General features: G+C 45.1%; 1 protein-coding gene across 1 annotated transcript in view; it reads right to left on the reverse strand.

Annotated features, from left to right (window-relative positions):
- Positions 1-24,938, reverse strand: part of PRKDC (protein kinase, DNA-activated, catalytic subunit) — a 128,205-nt gene that overhangs the window by 11,482 nt on the left and 91,785 nt on the right. The window contains exons 64-76 of the mRNA XM_027560944.1: positions 24,579-24,717; positions 23,607-23,795; positions 22,614-22,838; positions 21,775-21,883; positions 17,174-17,285; positions 10,471-10,645; positions 5,934-6,108; positions 5,133-5,314; positions 4,340-4,520; positions 3,811-3,971; positions 1,791-2,002; positions 620-707; positions 393-536 (exon numbers count right to left, since the gene is read on the reverse strand). Coding sequence (XP_027416745.1) covers positions 393-536; positions 620-707; positions 1,791-2,002; positions 3,811-3,971; positions 4,340-4,520; positions 5,133-5,314; positions 5,934-6,108; positions 10,471-10,645; positions 17,174-17,285; positions 21,775-21,883; positions 22,614-22,838; positions 23,607-23,795; positions 24,579-24,717 — 2,092 coding nt within the window. The remainder of the gene's footprint in view (positions 1-392; positions 537-619; positions 708-1,790; positions 2,003-3,810; positions 3,972-4,339; positions 4,521-5,132; positions 5,315-5,933; positions 6,109-10,470; positions 10,646-17,173; positions 17,286-21,774; positions 21,884-22,613; positions 22,839-23,606; positions 23,796-24,578; positions 24,718-24,938) is intronic.

The following is a 24,938-nucleotide window of genomic DNA, read 5'->3' on the forward strand; positions in this document are numbered from 1 at the left end:
CTCTCTGGTCGACCCTGGGCCAGCCCCTGCCTGACCTCACACCCAAATTCTGCTGAACCCTGCCAGCCTTGCGGTCCATCCACCTGCCATCTGGGATTCTGAGTGGTGATGGTGCAGACATGTGTGGTATCCAGGATCACTCTGAGAACCAAGAAGATTAAACCACACTTAACCTGTACATCTAAGAATCTAGCCATGAAGAACAGAATGTAATAAATGTGCCACTATCTGACCTACAAACATGCCATCAATATCTACCAGAAAGTCACAGATCTAATGAAAGTTTACAAGCGCAACAGACATTTTAAAACCAGAATTATCAACGAACCAGCAAATATAAGCCCTGGTCTCCACACGACTCTGTAATCTCGAGGAGCCTGCCATCCACGTACCTGGATAAACCTCCTTCGAAAACTCCCAAGGCCAGGAGCCTGTGGGTCTCCCAGGGCTGCATGCATCCTCTCATACATTCTCTGAATGTTCTTTTTATCCACAGGTGTTTTCCCTAGTTCAACCTTAACGTCCTCCATCCAGTCCTGCGCAGAGAAAGACACGTCAAGCGGGACCACAGGCAAGTCGCACTGAGTTCCGTGAGTTACGCCAGGAGCTGTCACCTCACCTTAAAAAGCATCTCAGGGTTGGAGAGCTGCTCCAGGGCATTAATGAAATCCTGAACCACGCCTTCTCGATCCAGCTTAGCTTTAATCCTGTTACAAAAACTAAAGTTTAGGTGCTCAAACGTCTTCCAAAGATCAAGGCCAACAATTTTTATGTGTATATAACTATATTTATATATAAGAAAATATTTAACCAGCTACCTAGTCCAGGGAAGGAGCAATTTAAAAATTAAAACAGGGACTTCCATGGTGGGACAAGGGGCTAAGATGCTATGCTCCCAATGCGAGGGGTCTGGGGTTCAATCCCTGGTCGGGAAACGTGATCTCACATGCTGCAACTAAAACTAAAGATCCCACATGCTGCAATTGAGACCCAGTGCAGCCAAATAAGTAAATGAACTTTAAAAAAAAAAAAAAAGATACTTATTAAAAAAAAGAAAGCAAATCCTCGACATTCTGATGCACACAAACTGACACATACAGTTTCTGTGGTTAAAAGGTCCCTTTCTCAACAAACTTGCAACTGTTCTCTTTCTAAGGAACTGATCACGCTACAGCTGCCTCTGCTGAGACAGAGGTGGGTGCCACAGGGTGGTGGGCGTCATGGGGCGGTGGGTGCGTGGCCAGCCCATCAGGGCACTGCACTCCCCCACACTGCCACTCAGAAGCTCACCACTCTAAATAACTAGGCACATCAGCTCCTGACACAGAAGGCCGGCTACGACACTGGTGTCTACCAAAGTCCTCTTTCTAAAGCGAAACACCACTGCCTGTGTGCTCACTCACCAATCAACTGAAGGAACCAAAAGGATAACATCTGGGCTATTTTGCAAGTCCTAATTAAGAGGGGCTTCCCAGAGACTTTCAATTTCAGAACAACTTCAGGAACTGATTTCAGAATGCATCTTGAGTCTGTCTCAACCAAGGGATCACTAGCATTTAGCGCAACCCTCTCCTGACCAACACTGTGAGATGAATTGTGCTTACAAAAGGAAAGAAATTCTACAACAAGTAACACTCCAGGTGGATGCACCCAGCCTGCAGATGCCCAGGCCTCCCGCCCCAGGGCGGCGCTAACTCATCTGAGGACAAACATAAGCGTCCGTGTGTCTGCTTGGCCCACAGTCATTTTTACAATCTTTCAGTGTTTGAGCGACCTAATTTTTCTGTCACCTGGCCACAAACTCCTTGTTTTTATGACCAGCAGAAGTGTCTCTGAAGCAGTAGCTTTCGCTACTTATCATGAACGGGTAGACGATGGCCTGCGGGTAGTGGTCAGCAATGTCCTCCACGGTGCGCTGGATGGCAACCGCCTCCTCCTTGTCCAGCAAGGGCAGCATGTGGCCAATCCAGCCGATGAACTCCCAGCAAGGGACAGAAGAGATCTGCAACACAGAGCAGGGCATTTAATGTTCTTTCCCTACACAGGGGCTGTGTGTCCAACAACAAAGCACAGCTGCATTTGCGATTGTCAGCGTAAAAGCAGACAGACGCATTGATGGAGGTTGGCCTTCTCCTGCCCTTTCGGTTCTGACCCGCCACGAGCCTTCTCTGGGCACTCACACGGCCCCTTTCTTCATAAGAAGGGAAGCAGACAGAACCGCTGTCGCTGATTCTCCTTGGATTTACGTCATTCCTTCCGCCAGCTGTACTGTATCCCACGTCATCTCACTTGTGCTCCATCAGCAACTTTTAGGGTGCCCGCAGGTCTTGCTTTCCAGACAATACTACAGGGCTCATCCCTGCATGTTTATCTCTTTGTACCTGTGCTATACGCCCACAGGAGAAATTCCTAACTCTCTGCTTACTTTTAATGTTAACAGTAAAAATCACTGATTTTCCTCCAAGAAGATTTTTCCAATGTTCACCTCTAAGTCTTTTCCAAAATCCTTTCCAACACTGAGGACAATCAACTTTTAAAATTTATTGTCAATCTGAGAAATGAAAAAGCATCTGATTGTAATTTGCATGTTTCATTTTTAGAAGCCTGCGCGTCTTGGCCTCACATACTTTAACCACGCGAGCATCTGCTGTTTTCTATTAGTCTGTTACTTTGGAGACCGGGGACAACTGCTCTCCATCTCCACTATGTGTTGCTAATATCTTTCTCTGAGTTTTCTTTTAAACTTTGTATACAGTTGTTGTTGTTGTTTTTTAAATGCTAGGAGCATCAAATTATTTTCCTTTATAGCCCCTGGTTGTTGTCTCTCAACTTCAAGATCATTTTAAAATTTCGCTCAGGTTTTCCTCCAAAGCTTTTCCAGCCGTTTGTTTCAGGATAAAGTCTGACGCACCTGAAACACTGGTGTAAAGCGAGGGAGGGCGGGCAGCTTAGGAAACCCGCAGCGCGAGGCCAGTTGCCCCTCTCAAGGGTCTTGATATAGACCCACCGCTCTGTTTCCACACAAACTCAAGATGTTATTTTTATTATATATAAATATGATTTGGGGAAAAATGAAATAACTTATTGAAATTTCTTTACTTATCTTTAAGAAAAACGCCTGTGTGTTGCATACTAAATTGACCTTAATTTCCTGTGTTGCACCTACTGAAATGCTCACCCATCCAAGTGCGCAGAGCACTGACTCTGAGCTCGGTGACAGCACCATCTACAAGCCTGCTGTGCCCAGCTAACAGTGCTGTGTCACCCTTTCTGAACATTGTCAATTCAAAGCCTGGCCTAGTTTTCCAGTTACAGCACCACAGAAGTCACTAAGGAGCCTCTCTGAGGACCCTGCCGCCCTTTTGCCCCAGCGCAGCCCCAGCAGAGAGGCCAGCACAGGACATGAGCAGGGGAGTGGGATGTTCGCAGGAGCCCTCAGGGTCGCTGAGATGCAGGGTGTGGTGGGCTGGTTCCCAAAACGTCCCCTGCCAAAATGTGGCACTGCCAAACAGTGAGCTGAGCATAAGGCCCGGGATGCGACAGACGAGGCTCGGCCCTGAAGGGAGAGGGGGTCATGTGCCAGCCTCGCCCCTTCTCTGCCCCTCGGGTCCCCCTGCAGACGGAGTCTTCACACCAACACCCCCAGAGGAAAGCAGGGCCTGGGAGCTCACTCTCAGCGTTTCACTGACACATGTTCTGGGATGGAGCAGAAAGCGGTGGTTAGGAAAAGCCATCACCCATGCCCCACACATGGTGCGTGTCTGGACATAAGTTCTATCAAGTTCCGGCTGCTGGAATGAACACACTGACCTCTCTGGTCATCAGGCCCAGCGTCTCCTCTGGATACTGTGTGACAATTTGCAGGAGCCGGGGGAACTTCAGCCGGGCCTCGCTCGAGTGAAACTTCAATGCCTTCAGCATCTTGTCCACCACAAGGGCTGGATACGTGAGCAGCTCTGCGGACCCAAGGACTAGTGGGACAGAAGAGGGGAGATGCGGTCACTACCCCCAGGCAGACACAGTGACCGACTCTGACGCTCACTTCCCGGGGCTTGCATGTTGTAATTATCATGTTCCCTCTGCAGCAACTACTGCAGCAGAGCAGGCGGTCCTGGGCCACGTGTGAGGGCTTCGCTCAGGGGCTGACCCCTACTCCTGGGTGAAGCCATCTGAGTCCTGGGCTGCAACAGGAGGGCGGCCACAGGAGCCGGTCATACTCGCGTCAGGTAAGCAGACGGAGGGACAGAGACAGCCTGCCACCGGTCACAGGCAGGCCACAGGGTGTGTCCGTGTCACTGCCGCTCAAACAAACTGCACGCTGACACAACATGAGGCTCACCGGACATGCCCTCCTCCTGCCTGTGGAGCTGCTGGTCACAGAACTCGGCGAGTGTCAGGTAAGCCACGGTCATGCCGGCTGTAGGGCCCTGGCCCCGTGCCAAGGGCCCGGCCTCCTCCTCTGCTGCCCGCACGGCCTCAGAAAGGTGGTGGAACGCTCTCTGGTATAAACCTGCCATGACCTGGAATTCAGAGACCCCGACAGCTGTGAGTGGGCCCAGAGCTTCCTGAGGACCTTCCTCCCTACCTGGGCCCCATGGGCCACCAGGGAACACAAAGCTGTTAGTGCCAGACCAGGAGAGACACGAGCCTCATACAACCTCAGGACCTGAAAGACAACACGAGGTGGGCCCCCAGGCCCCAGAGTGGGCTGAGGAAGGGCTGGGGACACAAGAGACATGAGGAGCACATGGGAATTACTGATAATACAGAATCACCTGAAAAAAGCCAACAGAGCAGCTGCTACACAAAAAAGCAGAAAAGCTGGTTTTCCCCACAAGCTAGTGGGGTGTCTGGATAACGATGGGTGGCAAGATTACAGCAAAGTGCATGGAAAAACTGTCCGCAGGGATCAACACAGACTCCTCATTCTTGACACTAAAGGAAGGCTGTTATCCGAATGAACAGGAAGCACATGGAGCGTGTCACCAGCCCAGTGGCAAACTCAGTTGCGTGTAACTGCCAGCTACGTGTTAAAAGCACACAGCAAGACCTGATGCTGCTTTCATGCAGCAGAACCGTCACGGGCAGGACAAACACACGACACAAGGAGCTCAGGTCCCCAGCCTCACTACCTTGTCTGCATCCTCCGAGCTGGACCCAGACAGCTCCACGACACTCCTGGCCTTACTCTCCCCAATCTCAGCAAGGCAGGTGGGCTCGTCACAGAGAGCATCGGCTAGGATCCGGTAGGTCGTACCCAGGAGGACGTGATGGTCACGGGAAGCCAGGGTGCTTGTGCTCAATGTGTTCTCAGCTATTGGATTACACACACACACACACAAATTTTTTAGAAGTGAGTAAAAACACAAATTAAAGAGAATATAGTCATAATTAAACTATTACACCCAAAACTTAGCTAAGTGTTAAAAAGAACATTTTAAACTTAAACTTTAAAGAAATAAAAGCTCCAAAAGTCATACTTAATAGTATTATTAGGATACAAAGTACCTTGGCTCCAAATACCTAATAAACATTTAAGAAAAATTTTACAGGGCTTCCCTGGTGGCTCAGTGGTAAAGAATTTGCCTGCCAATGTAGGAGACACAGGTCCCATCCCTGAGCCAAGAAGATTCCACATGCCAAGAAGCAGCTAAGCCCATGGCCACAACTACTGAACGTGTGCTCCAGAGCCAGGGAGCCAGTTACTGAGCCCGTATGTCACAGTGACTGAAGCCCGAGTGCTCCAGAGCCCATCCTCTGCAGCTAGAAAAAAGCTCGTGTGGTACTGAAGACCCAGCACAGCCAAAAACAAATAAAATTATCTTTTAAAACATTTTTATAAAATTGAGTTCCCAAATGTCAGATAGAGCAGCACAAAGAAGAGGTGAGAAGACAGGATGCAGAACGTGCGCCGCCCAGAAAGCAGCTCGCACCCAGCAGGGACGCAGTCCTGAGCGCCGTGCACAGCTGCTCGGGCCGGCGCTGGGCCCGGGCCCGGCTGTGGCTGAGCCGGCAGTAGGCCTGCACCCACATCACCAGCCAGTCCTCCCGGGCTTTCGACTCTCTGTGCAGCTCCTTCAGCAGCTTCAAGGCGAGTGAGAAATTGTTCTGCGAGAGAGAGAGAGAGGAAGCAGAGAGATGAGATGGGGCCCGCAGCACACAATCCAGCAGGAAGCAGAGACCCATCACCTGAGCTGAAACCACGGGGTGTCCCTGTGTTTACCGTAGGGACAGTCGCAGCCACAACATGCACTCCAGGGAGGCTGGGAGAGCGTCACTGCCACCAAGTTCACAACACATTCCTCAACCACGAAAGCCCTGTCCAAAGGGGTTTCCCCTCCCCAGCTGCTGGCGACCATGGCCTTTTGCTTCTGGATCTGCCTCTTCTGGACCCTTGGTATAGTCAAATCAGCAGACAACTTTCGACTTGACTCACAATCCCACTCTTCCCTACAGCTGAACAATGCTCTCTCGCAGGGTGAACCACAGTTTATCACCCACCTCCTCCTGATACACATTCCAGCTTTGTTGTTGCCACCTTTCGGCTATTTCAAATAATGTTCTTTGCTAATCTGAATGGAAATAAAGCCCCTGGAGAAGCTAAAGGCAAAGGAGAAAAGGAAAGATATACCCATCTGAATGCAGAGTTCCAAAGAATAGCAAGGAGAGACAAGAAAGCCTTCCTCAGTGATCAATGCAAAGAGATAGAGGAAAACGATAGAATGGGAATAGAATTAGAGAAAGAAATGGCAACCCACTCTAGTATTATTGCCCGGAGAATCCCAGGGATGGGGGAGCCTGGTGGGCTGCCATCTATGGGGTCGCACAGAGTCGGACACAACTGAAATGACTTAGCAGCAGCAGCAGAGATCTCATCAAGAAAATCAGAGATACCAACGGAACATTTCATACAAAGATGGGCTCAATAAAGGACAGAAATGGCATGGACCTAACAGAAGCAGAAGATATTAAGAAGAGATGGCAAGAATACATGGAAGAAATAAACAAAAAAGATCTTCATGACCCAGATAACCACGATGGTGTGATCACTCACGCTGAGTCAGACATCCTGGAATGTGAAGTCAAGTGGGCCTTAAGAAGCATCACTATGAACAAAGCTAGTGGTGGTGGAGTTCCAGCTGAACTATTTCAATTCCTAAAAGATGATGCTGTGAAAGTGCTGCACTCAATATGCCAGCAAATTTGGAAAACTCAGTAGTGGCCACAGGACTGGAAAAGGTCAGTTTTCATTCCAGTCCCAAAGAAAGGCAATGCCAAAGAATGTTCAAATACTGTACAATTGCACTCATCTCACATGCTAGCAAAGTAATGCTCAAAATTCTCCAAGCCAGGCTTCAACAGTATGTGAACAAAGAACTTCCAGATGTTCAAGCTGGATTTAAAAAAGGCAGAGGAACCAGAGATCAAATTGTCAACATCTATTGGATCATCGAAAAAGCAAGAGAATTCCAGAAAAACATCTAATTCTGCTTTATTGACTATGCCAAAGCTTTTGACTGTATGGATCACAACAAACTGGAAAATTCTTAAAGAGATGGGAATATCAGACCACCTGACCTGCCTCCTGAGAAATGTGTATGCAGGTCAAGAAGCAACAGTTAGAACTGGACATGGAACAACAGACTGGTTCCAAACTGGAAAAGGAATACATCAAAGCTGTATATTGTCACCCTGCTTATTTAACTTCTACGCAGAGTACACCATGCGACATGCCAGGCTGGATGAAGCACAAGCTGGAATCAAAAGTGCTGGGAGAAATATCAATAACCTCAGATATGCAGATGATACCACCCTTATGGTAGAAAGCAAAGAACTAAAGAGCCTCTTGATGAAAGTAAAAGAGGAGAGTGAAAAAGTTGGCTTAAAACTCAACATTCAGAAAACTAAGATCATGGCATCTGGTCCCATCACTTCATGGCAAATAGATGCAGAAACAATGGACAGTGAGAGACTTTATTTTTTGGGGTTCCAAAATCACTGCAGATGGTGACTGTAGCCATGAAATTAAAAGACATATGATCCTTGGAAGAAAAGCTATGACTAACCTAGACAGCATATTAAAAAGCAGAGACATTATGTTGCCAACAAAATTCCGTCTAGCAAAGCTATGGTTTTTCCAGTAGTCATGTATGGATGTGAGAGTTGGACTATAAAGAAAGCTGAGTGCCAAAGAATTGATGCTTTTGAACTGTGGTGTTGAAGACTCTTGAGAGTCCGTTGGACTGCAAAGAGATCAAACCAGCCAACCCTAAAGGAAATCAGTCCTGAATATTCATTGGAAGGACTGATGCTGAAGCTGAAACTCCAATACGTTAGCTACCTGATGCGAAGAACTGACTCATTTGAAAAGACCCTGATGCTGGGAAAGACTGAAGGCAGGAGGAGAAGGGGACGACAGAGGATGAGATGGTTGGATGGCATCACCAATTCGAGGGACATGAGTTTGAGTAAGCTCTGGGAATGGGTGATGGACAGGGAAGCCTGGCATGCTGTAGTCCACAGGATCGCAAAGAGTTGGACATGACTGAGTAACTGAACTGAAAGCCCCTAGATACAAATTTCCGTGTGGACCTAAGCTCTGCTTTCCTGAGGGTATATTCCGAGGAGGGAACTACAGTCACATGGCATTTGCAGGAGCTGCCAGACCGGTGACCGCAGGGTGCACCTCTACTCCAGCCGTCCCGAGGGTGGTGGTGGGTGGGCCCTTGCTGTGGTCTGACCCGCCTCCTCCCACGACGCGTGGTGCTGCGTTCTTCATGTGTGTACTAGCCACTTGAGTGTCTTCCTGGGAGAAGCATCCATTCAGATCCTTTGCCCATTTTATCACTAGATTGTTTGACTTTCTGTTGTTCAGTCGTAAAGAGTTATTTATGTATTCTGGATAAGAGGACGCTTATCAGATAAACAATTTCCAAATATTGTCTCCCATTGTGTGGGTTGTCTCTTCACTTTCTTTAGTGTGTTGCTTGAGGTACAGAAGCTTTTAATGTACAATTTCTCTACTTTTTATCTGGTTGTTTTATGGACATCTCTTAAATCTAATTCTCTGCCAAAGCTTCAAGGACACTGACATTAGAGTGTGTTACGACCCTTCCAACCACTCAGACCAGAAGTCCAGGTCGCCCTCATCACTCCTGTCATCTCTGGTCTTCTTGAACACAGTTTTTGTTCCCACCAGCATGTTCAAGACCTTCCAGGACCTCCTGGAGTCTCCAGTACCTAATTTGGGGCCACAAGCCTCACGGTCCACTTCAAACCAGCATCACGGGATAGCCTTCCCCTCACAGCAGGCTCTTCAGTTCCCAGTTTCTCATCTTTGGGATATTATCTAAAAATGTATCTCAGCACCTTTCTTTCCTACCATTCCCAGGTGCCTCCTCTCCCTGGAGCCTTTCTCCCCCACAACCCTGTGCCCCCCCAGCAGTGGAAAGCACCCGCTGTGCCCCGCTTCCTGCTGAGAAGCCACGTGCATCACCTCAGCTGCATGCCCTGGACCACAGCCACTACTGCTGCACCCAGAGCTAAGGAGACAGAAGGAGAAATGGCCAGGACCTTCTGGAAAAAGAGAATCTTCTTTCTTTTCTGCAGGAAATAGTCATGGAGAGACTACCTAATCCCAGAAAGACGCAGTGGGAAAGCAATACACAAAACATCAAGAGCATTTCCAACTCCAAGGGAAGCCTGGAGCTACCAGAGTCACAAAGAACAAGATTCGTCTGTGTGTGGCAGGGGAGACTGGGACAGGAGACAGATCCTCCTCGGTGGCGAATTTGAGAGCATCTGAAATCGTGCTCCTCTAAAACACAATTTAGGGGTTGATACAGCTCCTTTGTTCACTCAGGCTGTTCCAGGCTGGGCTTTTTCTTATTGAAAATATAAAAATTCCTCATATAATACTTACCTCAAAGAAAAACATTATACAAGAGCATTAAAACCCACAAAACAGAAATACTAATTATTATTGGCATAATATTCTTTGCTTTATAACAGCAATCAACATAGGGTCATTAAAACAGAAAGTTCCCCTAGTACATTTAAATATGATTACATGAAAATTTTAATACTTAAAATGTTAATATGCCACTTTTAAACAAAGCACACTTGTATAAATTAAGGATCTTATTATCAAAGGACATATTTTTCACAAAATACAATTTGAAACTTAAATACAATACAATACAATTTGTAACAAACTGGCAAGCACTCACTTTGTTAAAGAAGAGAAAACCTGATGTTAGGCCTATTTTCTTTGTAAGTTACAGAAAATAATCATTTTGAAATGACTGACAAGTGAATAATAAACTTTAGAGGCTTTCTGGAAAACTTTAATTTTTCTTCAAGCTTACTTTCTTAAGAAATACGAACAACTCCATCACCTCTAAGCATCAGCTTTTTAAGAGGAGCTGGGCTTAGAGACCGCCAGCTCGAGTCTGTGGCCCTGGTGCCCACCTGCTTCCTCGCGCTCTCGGCCATCTGCATCCTCATGGAGAAGCTGCAGCTCGTGATCAGGGCCCGTGCGTCTTCTTCCTGAGCCTGTGAGTCCATCTCGGCCCCGTCCTCACTCGCACCTTCGCTGTCTGGAAGGAGACAGAGCTTCTCCTCTATTTTGCTGAGAAAGAAACATCTACATGAAACAAAGAAAAGTAAGAGTTAATGCCGGACTTGTGAAAGGAATCTATGACATACAGGAAGCTACTGGATAGCCTTTAGACAGAAATTCTACACTTACTGAAATTTTGCTCATTTTTTAGACGGTTAATGTTACACTCTCGGAACTGGACTTAATCTCCATTTTTATTAACCAACTCTGAGGATCCTCTGAAGATCACCGAGGATATTTTAACTTTTCAGATATCATCTATTGCCTCCACCTCCACAAAGTACAGTATTTACACTCATAACCTGCCTTCTTAATGAAGGGACAGCACATCGGTGTTGGGTCAAAACCATTTTTCTCTTCTGTCTCCAGATCTAAGGTCCTCCTCCCAAAGTCAGACAGTGTCAAGTGGTAGGCAGGTTATAACCACTGTTCTCAGTGGCTGTGTTACACATATGGCCAATTTTATACATATCTGATTTGGTTCCTGTGATTGTATTTCAGTGTTTTAATTTTCAGTAACGCTGGCACACCAAAAAATCACTAAAGACATGGAAGATCTGAAAAACACAATTGACCACCTTGATCTAATTGAAAATTATACACATTATGTCCAAGAACTGCAGAGTACATTGGGTTTTCAAGTACACATGGTATATTTACTAAAATAGACCATATGCCTGGCCATGGATCAAGACTCAATAAATTTAAAGAGACCGAAACCATACAGTATGTTTATAACCACGAGGAATTAATTCAGTAAGACACAGACACTCACTTATAACTATTTTATGGATCAAAAAGGAAATCACAGAAGAATGAGAAAATATTTTGAACTATAAGATAATATAAAATATAAAAATATAAAACCAACATACTAAAATCTGCAGTGTGCAGCTGAAGCAGTGCTTAGAGGAACATTATAACTTTAAATATACTGAAGAAAAAAGCATAAAATCAATGATCAAAGTTTACACCATAAGAAACTGAAAAAGGAAAAGCTAAGTCTAAAGTACACAGAAAGAAAATACTAAAGATGAAACCAGAAATAAACGAAACAGAAAACAGATTGATGATAAAATCAGCAAAGCAGATCCTTTGAGAAAATCAGCAGAATTGACAGACACCTAAAATTGAGAAACTGATGAAGAAAAAAAAGAAACACAAATCATCAATATCAGGACTGAATAAGGATCTCCCACTACAGATACCACAAATAATAACATTAGAGTATAATATGAGTAACTTTATGCCAACAATTTGACATGAAATGGAAAAATACAATTTAATAAAATTGATATGGAAAGAAATAGAAAATTTAAATTTAAATAGTCCTATATATCTGTCTTCAGAAAGGTGTTTTTTCCCCAGTATTTATTTATTTCGCCATGCTGGGTCTTAGTTGCACCAGGTGGTACCTACTTCCCCCATCAGGGAATGAACCTGGCCCCCTGCCCCGGGAGCATGGAGCCCTTGCTGCTGGGCCACCAGGGAGGTCCCAGCTCTATATTACTTAAGTAATGACATATACTATCAAAAAGCTGCCCCATAGGAAACCTCCAGGTATATACAGTTTCACTGATGAACTATATCAAATATTTAGGAAATAAGAAGTATCTTACACAAACTGTTTTCAAAAAAGAGAGAAGGGTGCTTGTCCTAACTCATTTTATGAGGCCAGCATAACCCTAACATCAAAACCTAACAAAGACATTACAAAAAAGGGAGACATTACAGACTAGTTCCCACTTGAATACAGACAGAAAAAATTCTTAACAAAATGTTAGCAAACCAAGAATATGGAAAAGAGATTGGAAAAGAGATCACCATAACCACACAGGTTTACCTTCAAATGCACCATCTACTTCAGAATCAAAAGCAACATATTACACCAAAAACACAGCAAAGATGAGCTACATTATCCAGATGGTGACACAGGTCATTCTTGACCTTGGTCCCCTCACAGGAAAACCAAACAACATTCACGGACAAGACACTCCTGGGAAAATCCCCCAACACAACGGTGAGTTGTAAATAAGCCTGTACCCCAGAGACTGAGGGGATGCCCGCTCTCAGGGCTGTGGTTCTCTCCTCCTAGGGGTCTCAGGGCTCAGACCATGACAGAAAAGCTGGGGGGATTACAGCAACCACCAATGGATCCAGGGAGGCAGGGCCCTGCTCCCAGTGGTGCCTGAACAGAAATCCTAACCAGTGGCTTTATGTACCTGAGCCAAGATGCTGGCCCAGTCTGACCAGGGAGCTGGGCAGGGTGCAGGTTTGCCTGATTCAGGACCCAAACAATGAGTGTCGCCAGTCCTGGAGTGTGTTCTGTCCTCTGCAGGGGCAGAGAAGGTAATTCACAGCCCCAGCCACCGTACTGGGAAGCCTAACTGGAGCTCGGGTGCCTGCAGAGCCCACCCTGCGACCCTGCTCACAGCAGCATGGGACAGCCCAGCAGGAGGCCCTGCCTGTGGACAGAGCCAGGACAGTGGCGTGGACAGAGCCAGGTCAGTGGTTTGGCCACAGAGCCATGTAGCTTGGCGCATGGTTCTGCTGCATCTGGTTCCCAAACAAGAGTCCTGCCAGCTGAGGGGCCTACGGGGTGTCCCCACATGGGCTGGGAACTGACCTGTGGAAGAGCCTTTAGCTCAGCTACCCAGGGAGCCGCACAAGAACATGTGGGCTGTGGAGCAGCCCAGCACACAGCACTGCTGCAGCAGACAGCTTGGCCAGTGTCTCTCCCGTCCTGTCTTCAGAGGGAACTGGTGGCCCTGTCTGGCCAGGGAATTGGTGTGCAGTCCCACCTGATCTGGGTCCCCAAATGATAAGTTGTCCCCTCCCCTCAACAGTACCCTACCTTATTGCTGAGCACAGGACCATGTTCCAACAACCCAGGAAGCCTGATCAGAGAATCCAGGCAGCACAGAGAATCCTTTTACAAGATAGTTTATGTAAGCCACATGCTAGACACAAAGGAAAGCCTGTAGTAGCCACACAAAAGATGTGATAAAGAAGTCAAAACTCAGTAGACAAAAAGTCATCAAATCACACAAGAAAGAACAGGGAAAGCAAAAAGGGGTAATGAACCCACAAAACTGTCAGAGGGCAAGTAACAAAATGGGAACAGTAAGTCCTTACCCATCAATAACTGTTTCAAATGTAAACAGGTTAGAGTCTTCAAGCAAAAGACACAGAATGTCTGAATGGATAAAAACAAGATCCAGGGAGAACTCTCGAGGTCTAGTGGTTAGGATCTGGCACCTGCATTGTCCTGGCCCAAGGTCCATCTCTGGACAGGGAACTAGGATCCCACAAGCCACATGACACAGTCAGAAGACAAAAAAGATCCAACGATATGATGTCTACTACAGACTCACCTTTGCTCTGAGACACACTGACAGAGTAAAGGGAAAGATATTTCAAGTAAATGGTAACCCCAAAGAGCAGGCATAGCTCTACTCTATCAGAGCAAACTAAGCTAACAACAGTAAAAAGATACAAGGAAGGTCATTACACGAGGATAAAGGGGCCAACTACCAATCTGTCAAGAAAATATAACGATTACAAATATTTACGCACCCAACATCGAAACACCTACAAAGCAAACAGTAATAGAACTAAAAGGAGAAATAAACAGCAATCCAACTATTGTTAGGACTTTAATACTCCACCACCAACAATGGATAGATCATCCAGACAGAAAATCAGTAAAGAAATAGCAGATTTGAACAATACTATAGACAATACTGACCTAACAGACACATACATGAAAAAAAGAGAAAAACACGTTCAATTAAACGATGCAAAGAAAAGGCATATGACAAAATTCAATATTTCTTCATTATAAAAAAAAAACTTTCAGAAAATCAGTAGATGAGCAGCAAATAATTGGAAAATACCAATACAATGAAAAAAAAAATCCATTTACAACAGTGCTGAAAAAACAACACATATTTAGAAACAAATCTAACAAAGACATCTAAGATTTCCATACTGAAAAAATACAAATCTTTGAAATTAAATAAGACCTAAGTAAACCGAGAGACATACCACATTCCTGAACTAGAGAACTCTATGCTGTTAAGACAGCAATTCCCCAAGCTGATCTATAGTCAACAAAAGTCCAACCAAACTCTGTTTTTCTTTTTTTGGTAGAAATTGATAAACAGATTCTAAAATGTATATATAAATATAAGTATCCTAACAGAAACAAAGCAATTTTCATTAGGGAAAACAAAGTTGGAGGACTCACCCTATCTGATTCAAGAGTATATATAAATATAAGTATCCTAACAGAAACAAAGCAATTTTCATTAAGGGAAACAAAGTTGGAGGACTCACCCTATCTGATTCAAGACTTACTATAAAGCATCCGGAGAAGGCGATGGCACCCCCCTCCAGTACTCTTGCCTGGAAAATCCCATGGACGGAGGAGCCTGGTAGGCTGCAGTCCATGGGGTCGCTAAGAGTTGGACACAACGGAGCGACTTCCCTTTCACTTTTCACTTTCATGCATTGGAGAAGGAAATGGCAACCCACTCCAGTGTTCTTGCCTGGAGAATCCCAGGGACGGGGGAGCTTGGTTGGCTGCTATGGGGTCACACAGAGTCGGACACGACTGAAGCAACTTAGCAGCAGCAGCAGCATAAAGCATCAGTAATGAATACAGTTTGATATTGTAAAAAGATAAGCATAAAAATCGAGAAACAGGACAAAGAATTCAAAAAAAGACCCACAAATATAATGGCCACTGATTTTCACAAAAGGTGCCAAGGCAATCCAATGAAAAAAAAGTTAAGACTTTTGAACAAATGGGACTACACAATCAGATATCCACATGGAAAAAGTGCACTTGTACCCCTGCCTCACACCATCTACAGGATCATCTTTCACTGGATCACAGGCCTAGACATAGAAAATGAAACCATAACATTTCTAGAAGAAAATACAGGAGGATAATTTTGCAAGATGAGCCTGGAATACCAGATCGAAAGGTCTCCCACTAACTAAACCTGAGACATTCTGAACATGAAATAAAGAAGAACAGGAATGGATTATATTCCATAAATAAAATTTGATTCCATGATTATATACTAATAATTAAAATTTAAGTAAATGAGTAGATAAACAGGTGGGGGAGAAGGAGGGCTTCCTACAAGGTGCAGACAAACACGGGCACTTTGGCAGGGGGAGACGATGGTCACTGGACAGCACTGCCAAGGCTGCTTTGTCCAAGGTCATCCAGACCCAGTGTGGAGGCGGCGGCCTCATCGAGCAGGACCAGCGTGTCGCAGAGCACCTCCTCTGTCATCCGTTAGGTGCAGAGGAGAAAACAGGCCTGACACCCGGGAAGGCCGGACACTGCTTTAACCAGACAGCCAACACCACTGCCCCCAGGAAAGGAAGGGCAGGGGACACTCTGTGTTTCTAGGAGGGATGCCGCAGGACGCACACACTGCTTCAGCCGCATTCCCACCATGGGCATCTCACCTGGACAGTCGTGACAACATACAGCTAAACCCAAACTACAGAAAACACCTCCAGAGCATCAGTGTCCTGAAAGATAGTTGAAGAACTGTCCCAGATTCAAGGAGATCAAGAAGACATATCAGCTAAATAAATGCATATACGATGCTGCTGCTTCCTGTCTTAAAGGCCAGAATGCTTTACAGGACATTAATGGAGAAATGACAAAACTGAAATTGAGGCTGTACATTAAAGTGAAAACAGAGAAGTTACTATTGTACTGTGATTCTAAGAAAATACTCTTTTTCTTAGGAAAGGTACACTGATAAACAAAGAGGTAAAGAAGCAGATGTGTGTAGCTTATCCTCAAATGGTTCCAAAAATAAGTACATATATGTAGAGAGAAAGAAAAAAAGGCTAATACAGCCATCTATTTAAAATGTCTAAAAAAACCATGAATCTGAGAAAAAGGCATACAGGAGAGTGCCACTTTTCTTGTTATTTTTTTTTACAGAATTGTCTCAAAATAAAAAGTAAAAAAGTTTGAAAAACAAAAAGTATTAAAAGAGAATCTTTGAAAAGCTGTAGTACCAGAGGAAACAGGGTCCAATGGCAGGAAGAGGAACTGTGGGGTCACAGTCCTTCAGTCCCGCTGACTGTGTTTCTGCATAAAACAGCTCACAGCCTCTCTGGCCCTGCTCCTCCCACGGATACGTGTGGCAAGTATCTGCCTGTGGACCACCCAGGGCTGTTACAAGGGAGGCAGAGAGCCTCAGACCTGGTGAAGTGAGGCATATGGTGCATAACAGGGCTGAGAAGTTGGGGTGTCGCTCCCCGTCATGCAGCCCTGAGACAGGAGCAGAGGGGCCGCCCCGCCTTCTCTCACCTCCGAGCGCATCCACAGCTCACCACCCAGCACAGGACGGACAGGGGACAGCACACAGGCAGGGAGACTGCTGATGGACAACCTCAGTGGAAACGGGCGCACGCAAGGCTCAGACTCCACACTGCTCAACCACAGTTTGGGAGAAAAACAATTCTGGAAACTTCAGAAAAGAGATCACATCAACTTGGGGGATCACATCTCACCGATTCGTGATGATGTCATCCCAGACGTTCATCGGGTCCATTTTAGCATCAGGGTATCGATTTGTCCAGGTTTTCACAAGTCTCTTCAGGGGAACGTGAGATGATAAATTACCTAAAATGACATTATGGTATGAGTGTGGCCAACAGCCCAATGATCAGACCACCTTACAAAGTGAGCTGCCATCAGTAAACAGAAACTTAGTTCAGATTCCTGGTCCAAACTACAACACTTGGCCCTATTGTTCACAACAGGAGCACAAAGTTACCATGTTTAATATATTCTGGCATGAAAACTTAATGTCTTCAGGCCATCAAGGAAAGAGGAGGACATAAACATGCACAGTTTTTACACTCACCACAGGTCCACAATCACAATGCTCCACTCACTCACAATCCGAAAATCTAAAAAGCACTGAAAACTGACAAGCTATTCATGGGGTTGCAACCAATTTTCTTGTTTACAAAATCTAATATGAATCGTCGCGGGACAACCGAACCTGCTCGTGCCACTCGTGGGAGTGCCCAGAGGAGGGGGAGACTCGTCCGTTGCTGGAGGATTGGCCACCAACCCAGATCTGGTGTGCACGTGAGGTCACCATGACAAAAGTCCCCAAACAACCTGGCTCAAGGGCTTCTAAATTCCACAACACTAATATTTAAAGAGAATGCACTAGTCATAGCAAATAACCTTTTTCAACAATATAAGAGATGACTTTACACGTGGACATCACCAAATGGTCAATACTGAAATCAAAGTGATTACATTCTTTGTAGCCAAAGATGGAGAAGCTGTATACTGTCAGCAAAAACAAGACCAGCAGCTGACTGTAGCTCAGATCATCAACTTCTCATAGCAAAATTCAGGCTTAAACTAAAAAAAAAAAAAAAAAAAAAAACACTGGAAAAACAATAGGACAACCAGGTATGACTTAAATCCCATATGAATTCGCGACAGAGGTAATGAACAGATTCAAGGGACTAGATCGAGTTAACAATATGCCTGAAGAACTAAGCACAGTACAGGAGGTGACAAACAAAACCACTGTAAAGAAAAAGAAAAGCAAGAAGGCAAAGTGGTTATCTGAGGAGGCTTTACAAATAGCAGAAGAACGAAGAGAAGTGAAAAGCAAGGGAGAGACGGAAAAGTACATCCAATTAAATGCAGAGTTCCAAAATACAGCTGCAACAGTCAAGAAGGCCGTCTTCAATGAACAGTGCTTAATAATCGAAGAAACAACAAAAGGGGGAAGACTAGTGATCTCTTCAAGAAAACTGGAAACATCAAGGGAATACTCCGCCCAAAAATGGGCACAATAAAGGATAAAATGGTAGAGACCTAGTAGATGCTGAAGAGATCAAGAAGAGATGGAATGAATACATGGAAGAACTATATAAAAAAGATCTTAATGAACCAGATTACTGTGATGGTGTGGTTAGTCATCCAGAGCCAGACATTCTGGACTGTGAAGTCAAGCTGGCCTTAAGAAGCACTGCTCTTAATAAAGCTGCTGTTAATGAAATTCCAGCAGAACCATTCAAATCCCTAAAGGATGATGCCATCAAGGTTTGAAAATTCAACATTCAAAAAATAAAGATCATGGCATCTGGTCCCATCATTTCATTGCAAATAGATGGGGAAACAGTGGAAATAGTGACAGACCTTATTTTCTCAGGCTCCAAAATCACTGCAGATGGTGACTGCAGCCATGAAATTAAAAGATGCTTGCCCCTTGGAAGAAAAGCTATGACAAACCTAGACAGCATATTAAAAAGCAGAGACATTACTAACAAAGGTCATTCTAGTCAAAGCTATGGTTTTTCCAGTAGTTATATATGGATGTGAGAGTTGGGCCATAAAGACTGAGTGCTGAAGAATTGATGCTTTTGAACTGTGGTGTTGGAGAAGACTCTTGAGAGGCCCTTGGACTGCAAGGAGATCCAACCAATCCATCCTAAAGGAAATCAGTCCTGAATATTCATTGAAAGGACTGATGCTGAGGCTTCAATACTTTGGCCACCTGATAGGAAGAGCTACCTTATAAGAAGAGACCCTGATGCTAGGAAAGATTGAAGGCAGGAGGAAAAGGGGACGACAGAGGATGAGATGGTTGGATGGCATCACCGACTCAATGGTCATGCGTTTGCGCAAGCTCCAGGAGGTGGTGAAGGACACGTAGTCTTGGTGTGCTGCAGGCCGTGGGGTCACAAAGAGTCAGACACAACTGGGCGACTGAACAATAATAGCAACGTTTTAAGCTTTTGTTTTCTTTCTATGGTGAGAAAGCATGCTTACCTTGTTCAGGCAAGTTACTCAATCTCTGATGCCCTATAAATGAGGAAAAAGAATCTACGTCTCATTTGTTGTTGTTCAGTCCCTCAGTATCTCTCGGAGTCTACCCAGGTTGATGTTCATCGCTTCAGTGATGCTGTCCAGCCATTTCATCCTCTGACACCCTCTTCTCCTGCTACCCTCAATCTTTCCCAGCATCAGGGACTTGTCCAATGAATCATCTGTGCACATCCGATGACCAAAATACTGGGGCTTCAGTTCGAGCATCAGTTCTTCCAGTTCGGAGTTGATCTCCCTTAAAATTGACTGGTTTGATCTCCTTGCTGTCCAAGGGACTCTCAGAAGTCTTCTCTAGCACCACAGTTCAAAGGCATGAATTCTCTGACATTCTGCCTTCTTTAACAGTCCAGCTCTCACAACCGTACATGACCACTGGGAAAACCACAGTGGACTTTCGTCTCTGCTTTTCAACACACCATCTACGTTTGTCATTGCTTTCCTGCCAAGAAGCAAGCATCTTCTGATTTCATGGCTGCAGTCACCGTCCACAGTGATTTTGGAGCCCAAGAAGAGGAAATCTGTCACTACTTCCACCTCTTCCCCTTCTATGTGCCATGCAGTAATGGGGCCAGATGCCATGATTTTAGTTTTCTTGACAGTTTTAAGCCAGCTCTTTCACCTTCCTCCTTCACCCTCATCAAGAGGTTCTTTAGTTCCCGCTTCGCTTTCTGCCGTTAGAGTGGTATCATCTGCGTATCTGAGGTGGTTGTTGTTTCTCCCACCTATCTTGATTCCAGCTGGTAACTCATCCAGGCTGGCATTTCGCATGATGTGCTCAGTGTATAGGTTAAACAAGCAGGGTGACAGCAGACAGCCCTGTCACACTGCTTTCTCGATCTTGAATGAATCAGTTGTCCCATACAAGGTTCTGTTTCTTCTTGACACGCATACAGGTTTCTCAGGAGACAGGTAACATGGTCTGGTGTTCCCATCTAAGAGCTTTCGACAGTTTGTATGATCCACACAGTCAGAGACTTTAGCATTGTCAATGAGACAGAGATAGATATTTTTCTCTATAATCCAGTGAATGTTGGCAATCTGATCTCTAGTTCTTCTTCCTTCTCTAAACCCAGCTTAGATACCTGGAAGTTATTGGTTTGAATAATGCTGAAGCCTAGCATGCAAGATTATAAGCATGATCTTACTAGCATGGAAGATGAGTACAATTGTCTGATGGTTAGAGCATTCTTTAGTACTACCCCATCTGGGTCTTCCAGATTTGCTGACATAATAAATACAAAACCTGATCAGTTTAGTTCAGTTTAGTTATTCAGTCATGTCCCACTCTTTGCAACCCTAGGGACTGCAGCACACAAGGCTTCCCTGTCCATCACCAACTCCCAGAGTTTGCTCAGACTCATGCGCATCAAGTCAGTAATGCCATCCAACCATCTCATCCTCTGTCGTCCCCTTCTTCTCCTGCCTTCAGTCTTTCCCAGCATCAGGGTCTTTTCTAATGAGTAAGTTCTTCGTATCACCTGGCCAAAGTATTCCAGCTTCAGCATCGGTCATCAGATGCCATGATATATATTAGTTTTTGAGCCTACATCTCATAGGCTGTTATAAAACTGGGTAAAATACAGAGAAAAGAAACTAACACAGCTCCTAGAATGATACGCCACTAATAATACATACTTGAAAAACCATTCTCCAAATTTAAAACAGAGAACAGTCAGGTAGATGGTTCTGAATACCAACTTTTATCGGTACTCTAAGAAGTCTTTCATAGTTATTTTTAGAAATAGAAATGAAATTAACAAGAGATTACTTCTGACTCTGGGGGACCTTCCATCGGCACCAAGATTAAGCCCACTCAGCAGCAGCAGAAAGGCCTTCGGTCTGGGCACAGCCACCCGGGCCTCACCTCACCACCTGGTACCTGGGACAGTCACACCAGTACCCCAGGCTCAGGCTGGCCTTCTGAGAACCCCTCTCTTCCGACCATACCTAACTCAAGCCCTACCTGCAGATTCTATCACCCCAATTTTTCATGGGGCTCCTGGACTGCTCTGCTCTGTGGGGACCACAGCGTCTGCTCCTTGGAAGCTTTTTAAGCACCCGGAAGAGCACTGGACAATTTTAAACACTTATTTCAACAATCTCAAAACACACATTCATGGAGTAAACTCAAGACAGTTTCTAACCCATACATTAAGAAACATGTACTATCACCAAACAAACAAACAAACTCAGATGCCAAAACTCTTCCTAATTATGAAAGGACAAAAGATACATATAAATAAAAAATTACCTTGTTTGCTAATAAAGCTGATGAACTCCTGAATTTCTATGAACGTCTGTACAGACTGCAATTTGGTGAGTCTACTTCTGTGTAAGAGGACATCAATACTGGAATAGTTCTGGAAAAGTTATTTAGCATTGGTTACAGGTCACTGTACTGCTTCAGATTTTAACACAGTCTAAACATGAAACAGCAACCACCCTATAAACAGATCAGTTACACGGGATGTCTCTGAGTAGTCACAGGAGCAATTAAATGGTCTAATTTATTTTTAAATTTGGTTTTCAATTACATTTTGGTTCAACAAAATCAATAAGAGCAATACAATCAGGGGCTGCTGCCTCCATTCCCCACCAATTCTTAAAAGTCACAATATCCTATAATACAGAACTGCCAACTATAGAAGCCAACCTGTCTCCTTCCATAAACTTCCTCGAGTGGACTGCTACTCAACCTCAAACATGTTTAAAAACTAGAATAAAGACAGTGAATGTCTATGTTTGGCAACAACAAACATTCAGGGACTCTACACAAGATGCATCTTTAACAACGTAACGGCCAACCTCAGAGGCAGGACAGACCCTGGCTGGCGGGGCCGCACGACCCTCCTGCACGACCACCTCCCACCCAGATGCCTGGGGGTGGGGCCTGCTCCCAGGTACTCGTCCAGGGAGAGAAAGAAAACCCCAAGGGAAAACAAAAGGAACTTTCTAAATCAGAAACAGCCACTAAAAGGCCCCAGGCCGTTGGCTGGTGTGCAGGGAATCAGAGGGAAGTGGCCAGCGAGCTGCCCACGTCGACCCAAGCTCACAGGAATAGCGCACCACCAGCGGGCGCGCCCAGGTTACCTGCATGAACATCTGGATGCAGTTCTGGATGTAATACTTGGCCCTGTCAATGTCGTCCTGCAGGAGGTAGAGGAGACTCAGCTCCTGGCTGTAGCGGAGCTCGAGCAGGGCCTTCCGCAGCTCGGAGGTCAGTGCCTCGTCCACAAAGGTCAGCAGTGCCTGGTCGCCCTCCCCGCGCAGCAGCAGCTTCAGCTTGCTGCGCACCATGTATGGCAGGCAGGTCTCCTGCAGAGCAAGAATGGATGTGACATGCCGAGATGGCATCGCCACGCATCTGTGGTGTCACTTCACAGGTTCAAATGATGGCGCTTAATGTTTCAAACCTAAGGCCACGATCTTTAAAGCAAGTTCATCTACAATTGCTTATTTTATAACCACAAAACATACAGGAACATGTTCTATGGAAAACGGGAACTACTTGTAGCTGAAAGAGAACCGGATGTGCAGTACCAAGTGAGGACCTGAAGGCCGGGTGAGGGCAGCGGTGCAGATGGGTGCCAGGCCGGCCCAGTGAGGCCTCTGTGCGGTGCAGACACAACAGGAAGCACTCTCCCTATGGTCACACCAGGGAGGCTAACATTCCTCTGTAAAGGCATCTGCTTGTTTTGAAAGCATTAGCTAAGAGCACAGTGAGTGAGTTAAAATCGCTCAGTCATGTCCGACTCTTTACGACCCCATGGACTATACAGTCCATGGAATTCTCCAGGCTAGAATACTGGAGTAGGTAGCCTTTCCCTTCTCCAGGGAATCTTCCCAGCCCAGGGATCCAACCCAGGTCTCCTGCATTGCAGGCAGCTTCTTTACCAACTGAGCTATGAGGGAAGCACAGTGGTTTAACAATATTATGGAGTTTGGGGGAGTCAAGTTCTATAAACACTCTAATGCTTTACAACCACTTTCCTGTTTCTGAAAAGTTTTAAACACCTTCATTAATGAGAGAGCACTTGACCATCGAGGACATCTACTTGGATGACCTCACAGATGGCCCCGCACCTGATAGAAGGGCTCGCTCCACATCTTGCTCAGGTCCAGGGTGCCCTCGCCATCAGCGCTAGCCGAGGAGCAGTACTCCAGCGACTTCCACTCGGCCAGCTGGTTGTAGCAGTCAAGGGATGCGAGTTCCCAGAAGTCCTTCTCAGCTTCCGTGGGCTCGCCATCTGCCCACTCTTGTGTGTTGAGGGCCTGTGAAGATTATTTTACCAAACTGGATACAGGTAACGTTCACACTAAGAATAATCACTGTCAGATTTATGACAAGTAGAGAAAAAAGGGAAAAGAGAGTTAACTTGAGGGAACCTAACAGTCAAATGAATATTAAAAATCCCAGCTAGGACAGAACCACTTCTTTGGGGAACTTAACTATAAAGTCAATTAATAAGCTGAAAACTGAAAAGGGCCCCTAATTTGATGTAAATACTGTAGATTCTTCACTACTTGGAAAGTTCTTAGAATGAAAATTAGAAAACAGGACATTTATAGAAGACTGCAGAGGGTTTCACCATGTAGACGTCTCGCACAGGCCAAAGGCCCTCAACTGCAGTGTGTACCTGCCACACACCCACACTCAGCCACGGGCAACTCCAACACAAGACGTGCAAAACTGGACTTCCCCAAACCAGCCCTCACCCACCTTTTTATAAGTTTTACTTCCAGAGTGGAAACAATCGACTCAAACAGAAACTATATTACAATACCAGATACTGAAATGACATCTTACAATTTCATACTAACTTGGTAAAAAACACTTTCTCTTTGATTCAGTATTTTCTTAAAAAGAGTAAGAATCAGAACAGTAACTAGTTCACGTTCAGTTATTATGAAACCATTTTCTGGTAGTAATCTTTGTGCAAAAGTTAAGGAATACAGCGGAATATCTGAAGGTCTAAATTCTAAAGCTGACAGTGTTTCCATCCAGAGAACAGAAGTGGTAAAGCAACTGACACACTCGCTGGAGATCAGCTCTACCTCGTTATATAGCCTGGCAGCTTCAGAATAGTCACTTCTTGCCTCTGCTAACAGTGCGTCCTGAGTGATCTGCTTTGTTCCAATCTCACTGCTGAAAATACCACGGAGGATGTCATACTCCCCGATCGACCTGTACAGTCTATGAAACAGATCAAAAAAAAAAAGAGGACAAATCAGTGAATGCCCTAATATTTTTCAAGTCTTTCTTGAAATGACATTAAATCAAGATGCCACAATTATAATAACTAAAAAAGATGTCATATTGTTTTGTTAAAACATAAAATCTTAAGAATTTTGAAGTTACCATTAAGTTTTATTACTTGAGCCATAGAGAAGGCAGAAATTATTCTAAAGTGCATG

The sequence above is a fragment of the Bos indicus x Bos taurus genome, chromosome 14, assembly GCF_003369695.1.
Source record: "Bos indicus x Bos taurus breed Angus x Brahman F1 hybrid chromosome 14, Bos_hybrid_MaternalHap_v2.0, whole genome shotgun sequence".
In the NCBI taxonomy this organism is placed as follows: Eukaryota; Metazoa; Chordata; class Mammalia; order Artiodactyla; family Bovidae; genus Bos; species Bos indicus x Bos taurus.